Source organism: Microchirus variegatus (genome assembly GCF_963457635.1).
Source record: "Microchirus variegatus genome assembly, chromosome: 18".
NCBI lineage: Eukaryota > Metazoa > Chordata > Actinopteri > Pleuronectiformes > Soleidae > Microchirus > Microchirus variegatus.
The window spans coordinates 8,310,873-8,319,147 of record NC_139819.1 but is presented as its reverse complement, the minus strand read 5'-3'; the positions used below and the strand labels follow the sequence as shown (position 1 = coordinate 8,319,147).

The following is an 8,275-nucleotide window of genomic DNA, read 5'->3' as shown; positions in this document are numbered from 1 at the left end:
TATTCACCATCACATTTACAGTTATATTGTGCGATGAAGTTTAATTTTAGAGCTCAATGTAATATTCCACGAGAACAAAATCAATTCAGGATTAATTCACTTTAGCGCGTGACATAGACTTGGAGTTAAGTTTTGAAAATCCCTGTCCAGATCCGCTCACTCCACTCTCGTGTCCGTCGAGCCTCGGTCTCCCGGGAGATGAGAATGAGAAGCGGCAGCACGCAGACTCCTCTCGTGCACTGGAATGGGACTCACCCTCCTCCTCCTCCTCCTCCTCACACTCTCCATCGAGGAGCCCCCCGCGCGTGACCAATGGAACATAGAGTCTCCTTTGTGGCCGCGACACTTTAATAATCGCCAGATACAATATCCAACCTGTCGGTAGCTTCAGGAGCTCTGCCCGGCCCTTTGGACGGGGGGCTTGTAGGTGGGAAGAGGGGGCGGACACTCGGCGCCAGACCTCTGGCCCTCAAGACGTCCCCGTGATGAATTCATGAATAAAAAATAGAAAAGACTGATGTCTGCTTATCTCCGGAATGATCGTCTATTTTCACCCACAATTCCCAGCTCCTTTAATAAAGCAGTGACATCTGGATTTCTTTAATCAAAACTGATCAATTAATAGTGAAAATATGTCCAATTAGTGATGGATTCATAAAGCTTCTCTTTAGTCAGGATAATAACAAATAATCCCTAACCCTTATTGATCATTGTGTCTCATACATTGAGCGTCTATATCCACTTCTATCCTCCTCATCTACTGTGGTAATTAGGTTTAATTGCCAATTTCCACCCAGTAATTAGTCCATTGTTCACTTGCCAGGTACAGGACCTGACGTTTGCGTCTCAGTAGTCATGGCTGCTTTGATCAGTAGACTGAAGGTGGTTCCATCGATGGCTGTAATTTGTTGTCCCAAAGTTTATTTTCCACCCCCTCTCTCTCTAAAATGACTACAGTCTGTCCTTTGATTTCCAACTGTCCTTCTTTATCTCTTTCTTAAATTACAATAATGCAACTTTAAGAATGTCATCATCCAATCAAAGTTTTACATGGAAAACTCATACATTATAAATAACTGAAAAGTGTGTGTGTGTGTGTGTGTGTGTGTGTGTGTGTGTGTGTGTGTGTGTGTGTGTGTGTGTGTGTGTGTGTGTGTGTGTGTGTGAACCTGGTATTCCTTATGTTGTGGGGACCTGTTTATACAGTCACATTATAGGGACTTGTCTTCCTTATGGCGACAAAAATCAAATCCCCATAACGTTAGTGACTACATTTCAAGGTGAAGACATGTGACATGATCCTCATCATCATCATCATCATCATAGCTCCAGTACATCAGCTCATGTCAGTGTGGAAAACAGTGTTGGGGGCGCGCGCGCGAGCCCTGCTCATGTTTCCGTTCCCTTTTTTTCCACCGACAGGGCGTTCCGAGAACTGGATCAAAAGGTTTTAAAGTCACCACAAAAGAAAAATGGAAACTGGAGATGATTTTTCGAAAGAATGGGCTGACAATGAGCGCGCGAGCTCCAGGAGCCGCAAATATTCGCTCACTTAAGCCTCAGTTTTGGTCTTTTATTTGTTCATTTCCCTTTATTGTTCTTACTTTACAACTAATTAAAACATGTTTTATTATAAATATATAAGGTGTCATATGCTATGACACGCTTGGTGTATGTATTAATGACGTAATTGTGTTCTTACCACATAGATGTAGTTACTTTAACACTGATTAGACTGTCTTTACTGTATGAGTGGGTTCTGGTTCTGGTTCTGGTGGAAAATATTGAACTAACTCGGTTTATAGTTGAATTAACTGACTATGATCAGAGTTAAGGTTCCACATTAACCCTTACAACCCTCTCTCCATCTTCTTCCTCCCTCTGAAATGTCTGGGATGCGGGCAGAGGCACGCGGGCAGGTGGAATTCAGTCCCATGCTTTGCGCACGCCTCGCGCCATGCCCACGCTCCTTACCTACAACCGTGCACGTGCGTCCTGTGGGAGGTTCCCCTTTCCACCCGTTGCGTTAAACACTCCTTGAAATGTTACGTTATCATAAACAGTCCGGCTTCGGGGGGGCCATAATCACGTCTCTCGGGTTTTGCCGAGGCTTCTCATTGGACGTAAACACGCGACCGGCGCGAGGAGGGGGGCTCCCAGGCGCGTGCCGCTTTTTAAACCGACGCCGCGCCTTGAGACACCAGAGAAGGAGTCTCGCACGCGACCCGTTATAGTGCGACAGTGCAACAGTTCGTGCCACTTAAGAACTTTTCTCGGTGTTTTTTTTTTTTGTATCTGTTGCGCCTTTTGGTAAACATGGAAGTCCTGAGTATGAGCGACTGGAGCAAAGACGCGCTGCAGGCGGTGGCGGTTTTCGGCGCGCGGCTGCAGCAGACTCCCAGAGTCGTGGAGCGAGGCTGCGACCTGGAGCTGGAGGAGTCCAGCTACGACCCTGGACTGGTGCTCGTGGACAGCGCCAGTGACCCACGCGCCTGGCTGGCCTCGGTGCAGCCTTCTGGCACCTGCGCGGCACACGCCTCCTCACCCGAATACCTGCGCCACTCGCCCTGCCCGAGCACCGGCTCCTACCACGGTGAGAAACGCTGCTTATTCACAATTAGGACATTATTTAATCCAAGTTTGAGCATTGATTATGTCAGTTTGCAAAGTTCTGTTGGAATAAAATAACATTATGCTCTCATTTATCACCAGAAACATGCATTTATTTAACTTATGTTGCTCCCAAAAACAGTTGGATTAATCTCCTCTTCTTTTTTCAGAGAGCGGTTCTCCGGGGTCATCGGGACATCCCAGTCCTCACAGCCACAGAACGTCTGCCAAGAGCCCCTCCTCTTCCTCGCTCAAAGTCAGGGACCTGTGCCGCCTCAAGGGCTCCGTCACCGGGTCCGACGAGGAGCGACACAGAGCCCCGTCCACCAAATCTGGCAACGGGGTCCAGAAGCAGAGGCGCGTGGCCGCCAACGCGCGCGAGAGGAGGCGGATGCACGGGCTGAACCACGCGTTTGACGAGCTGCGCAGCGTCATCCCGGCGCTGGACAACGACAAGAAACTCTCCAAGTATGAAACTTTGCAGATGGCGCAGATTTACATCAACGCGCTGGCTGAGCTGCTCGAAGGCCCGGTCTCCTCCTCCTGCAGCAGCAGCAGCAGCAGCAGTAGCAGTAGTAACTCTGACATCTCCAACAACAACAGCAACAACAACAATAATACGCCAAAGTGTGACATTTTGCTTTCTGCTGCTGTTGGTTTTGACGCAGCCGCAGACAGAGCGTCTCCGTCCCCGGTGTCCGTCTCTAACAGCACTTTACCTGTGCACGTGAGCGGCACGAGCTTCCGCTCCTCCTTCGACAGCGGTTCGTTCTCTGCATTGGTGGAAGAGGCCATGTGCGCGTCCTCGTCCCGGCCCGGCACCTCGATGATGGCTCCGGTCAGCGGCAGGAAAGAGTCTCCACGGAGCGACGGAGAGTTTTCCCCGCACTCTCACTTCAGTGACTCTGACGAAATCGCGATGGAGCTCCACTCGAGCGAAGAAGAAGATCTGTCCGAGCTGAAGCTGCCCAGCCACCGTCCATCTTTCCGCCTCATTACAGATGAAAGTCCCACATATATTTAAAGTTCACTCCAACAGCAACATGAAGAGAATATAACGTTTTAAGCTTTTTTTTTTGCAAAAAAGTCATTTTCAATTTTTACAATTCTATTTTATCGAGATTATTTTTTACGTCACATATATACAGTATATATAATCCTAATTCGGTTCTGCCAATCCACATATAGCCTATAATTTCCAGTTACCATGGAGACGTGGATGGAAGGACCCCTCTGCCATGTCGCGCGCATGCATGCAGCACTGCCACGGGTATTTTCCACGTCACTCCGACCAAAAATCTGTCTTCCACAGAAACCATTAATGCGTAATTGTTTATATTTGATAATGTGAAGGAAAAATGTCCTAAAATGATTTTGTTGTTGTTGCGAATTCGTTTTGTATATTTGTGTTTTGTTTTTTTGCAACTTCAAAAGTTCCTGATGTGCACTTTAAACCTTGTTCGAGCCAGAGGCTTGAAAACCGTAAACATTGTTGTTGTTTTTTTTGCTTTGTTTGATAGCGTAGAACTGCCAATAACTCTGTGTACAAGTAGCCTATTTAACGTAGCCATCATTGCTGCCTTCTTTTTTATATTTGTTTGTTTTTTGTTTTCTTTTGTATCTTCAGATGAACTTGTGTCTTTTGCTTTCACTGGATGAGATTAATTGACATGTATTTATTGCTACTATGCTTCATTTGATTGTGCTTTTTTTTATATATATATATATATATACACAACTCCATAGTTACATTTTGCTGAAACGACCTTTTGCCATTTATTGTTATTATTATAATTATTATAATTATTATTATTTTGATTTGATTTTGGGAATAAAAAGAAAAATGAAAAAGCAAAACAAAATGTTTCTCTTGTCTTTCACACGCACATTGTTTCCATACAACTTATTCACATAATAATATATTGTTATGATTATTATAATAATCATAATATTCATAATAATAATTTTACACTTATTATTTAGAAACACAAAATAATACACGTGTTATTGTGTTTTGCTGTGTACCTTTGGACAAATATAATCGGCTTATAAATACGTTGTATATATATATATATATATATATATATATATATATATATATATATATACATAAATAATGACGTGCGTCTTAACCAAAGTGATTTTCTTTTTTTTAAAGCAATAATAAACTATAAAATAGAATAAAAGAAATGATGCTCTATTTTTTAAAAAGGATAATTACTTTAGAAATAGTAAAAAAAAAGGTGATAAAAAGGTTGATGATGGAATTATATACATACGCTACTATATATACTATAATATGTATATATATATATATATATGTGTGTGTGTGTGTGTATATATATATATATACACATTTATATATATGTATATATACATACAAATATATATGTCTGTGTGTGTGTATGTATGTATATATATATATATATGTATGTGTGTGTGTGTGTATGTATGTGTATATATCTATATATATATATATGTGTGTGTATATATATATATATATATATATGTATATAAATATAGATATATATATATATGTGTGTGTGTGTGTATAAACCTCATTATGTAATGTATTGTAAACAAACAGCATGAAACGTGTCCAACACGCGCTCGCTCGCCATATGTTGCAGGTGCACGCGCCCCCTGGCCTGCTACAGTCCTTTGAATGAATGAGAAAAAGTCAACTACAGTAACGAGTAACGCTGCACTAAATTATCACTTTTTTTTTTTTTTTACAACTAACTTCTCCACTTTCCACTTGTTTATGTTTTTTTTCCCTCTCCTGTTGCTATGAGCGTCGTGATGAAACACAGGACTCGGTTCATAGGGAGCTCGTGCATTAATTTCAGGCCCATTGTTGGCAGCTCGTGGGCCGAGGTGTTGGATGGCCTCAATGAAGCACGCGCTGTCAGCTGGTGAGCGCTCGCGGGTCCCCCCCCCCCCCCCCCCCCATCGTGTCCCCGAGGACGTGACTGACTCGAGAGGGAACACACACTTTCTCGACTGAAGAAAGAGACACACACACACACACACACGTCGCTATAGACCTCCTCCCTTTTTACTTCTTTCTTTCTCTTTTCTTTCTCTATCTTAATACACTGTGTGTGTGTGTGTGTGTGTGTGTGTGTGTGTGTGTGTGTGTGTGTCTGTCACTGAGCCACAGTTGTTTTGTGACTCAGTGAAAGAATATTCCTTAGAATATAACTTTTAAAATCAAATCTCTCTCTCTCCCTTAATCACTCTCCCTCTCTCGCTCCCAACAAACAAAATACTCTCTCTTATAGACCTTTAAAACCTTTTAAAACTGTTTTTTCACCTCATTTACTTTTTTTTTTTTTGCTCTTTATAAGTGTCATCCTAATTGTTTTTATGATTTTTCTGAAATAATATAAATTAAAATATAACTTTTGGTATCAAATGTATCTCTCTCTGTCTCACCCCCTCTCTTTCTTTCTGTCTTATTGACATTTAAAACTTTTAACTTGACTTTTTAAACTTTTTTTTTTACTTCATGACTAATTGTTTTTATGGTTTTCTGAAATAATATTAACATATCACTTTTAAAATCAAATATATCTCTCTTTCTCACTCTCTCCCCCTCTGTCTTTTTGACATTTAAAACGTTTAACTTTACTTTTTAAACTTTTTTTTTTTTTTTGAAACTTAATTGACCCATTTTTATTTTACTAAAATAATATTCATAAAAGTATAACTTTTAAAATCAATTATCTCTCTCTGGCCATCTGTCCATTGCACCTTTTTTAAAATGTGAAATAAAGATTTAAACTAATTAATTAAACGAAATAATAAATATTATATTAAATACGTTTTTTCGTTTAATATATTTGTTGTATCTCTTTCTCTCTTGAATAAAATAATATTAATAATAAATAAATAAATAAATAAATAATACGCATGGAAATTATTGATGAAATGAGCTGTTGTTTTTTTTCGTTACCTGTGTGTTCTCTGTTCCCCTCCCTCACAATCCGTGCCCCCTCGCTCGCCTCTCGGCTGCAGGAGGGAGGGAGGGAGGGAGGAATAAAGGCCGAATATAATGGCGATGGCGTTGTTGTTGAATTATTAACAGAATATATGCAGGTGGAACCGTATCTGAGTATGATCAGATCACAAGCATCTGCAGCGGAGTTCGTGTTGCGGTGAAAGGTGATCGAGTTTCCGGTGGATGACAACCAATATTACACCGTCCCTGTGTGAAGAAAGTCACATACGGTAGTTTTAAATCATTACATTTGACAAACGGGACTGAGAATTTAGACCTCTCTATTTTTCCCTCAGTATTTTTAGATTACTAAATAAAGACTAATTTGCATAACATATACACAGAAATTATATATCAGCTTTCATTTAAAAAAAAAATCTCTTTAAGATGCATTCATTTTTGATTTGTTGTTATTTATTGTTATTTCTATTGGCTGTTGTTTTTGGTAAAACTTAAAAAATAAAAGCTGTATTCCTTGAGGTGGTCAGAGTTTGCACAGTGGAAAGTGGGCAGTAAAAATAAACCCCATCATCAACAGGTGGGATGCAGAGGCAGGGTGAGGTTTCACAGTTTCACGCTGCATGAATTATTTACTCGGGGACGTTATATGAAAAATAACAACAGTGTCAGAGCAGGAGGGGGAACCTGAGAGTTCAGACACTGCTGGGAATGAAATAATGCATCATAAACAGTGAAGAGTTAAACACAGTCTTTTCTCATTTGGTGAATCCACCTGCACTTGTGTACGATGCAGATCTGCATCCTTTGTTTTGCTCTGTACAGCTCGACCTGTTGCAAAGAGGCTCAAGTGAGCACGAGAACACACACAAAAAAATTTGAAAACCAGTGTGTTGCACGAGGACCAAAAAACACACGACCAAGCGTGAGATTATGCGTAAAATCAGAGGGTGATCCAGGAATCCTTAGTCCAGAGGTGCGTTCAGCGTGTTTAAGGCCTCTTTAGTCATGCACATTTTCAATAAATGTATTCAGAATATGTGCATTCCACAGCTTCCCCCTTTCTTTTTTTTTTTTTTACTCTCTCAAGTCTCTCTTTTTTTTTAATGAAAAGAAAAGCGCTTGCATTTTGTATGAGATATGGGGAGCCGGGTCTGTGTGCTGTCCAAAAAGCCACAGGTCTCTCTGGGGACTCAGAACAAAAGACAGAACTGGGCCATAGTCTCCATCTGCTGTCCCAGAGAGAGAGAGAGAGAGAGAGAGAGAGAGAGAGGGAGACACAGAGAGAGAGAGAAGGAGAGAGGGAGAGCATGGCAAGTGAGGAACAGTGGGCAGATAGAAGTGGAATAATAAGTGAGAGAAAGAGGAGAGGCGAGTGCAACAGAGGACATGATGGGAGTAAAAGTTAACAACAGACGTGCAGCGATAGATAGATAGATAGATAGATAGATAGATAGATAGATAGATAGATAGATAGATAGATAGATAGATAGATAGATAGATAGATAGATAGATAGATAGATAGATAGATAGATAGATAGATAGATAGATAGATAGATAGATAGATAGCCACCCTCCCTTTGTTTAAATGCATCCTGGAGCCTCCCCCTCCTCTAATTAGCCACTGCAGCCTATAGTGATCACACACACACACACACACACACACACACACACACACACACACACACACACACACACACACAC

At 41.1% G+C, this 8,275-nt stretch overlaps 1 protein-coding gene across 1 annotated transcript; it reads left to right on the top strand.

Annotated features, from left to right (window-relative positions):
* Positions 1–2,316: 2,316 nt before the first annotated feature.
* Positions 2,317–3,634, top strand: atoh1a (atonal bHLH transcription factor 1a; the record flags this gene model as incomplete). The annotated part of the gene is made up of 2 exons (XM_083905151.1): positions 2,317–2,593; positions 2,781–3,634. 2 exons carry the CDS (start codon positions 2,317–2,319, stop codon positions 3,632–3,634), a joined length of 1,131 nt encoding a protein of 376 aa, XP_083761277.1.
* Between the last annotated feature and the right edge of the window lie 4,641 nt (positions 3,635–8,275).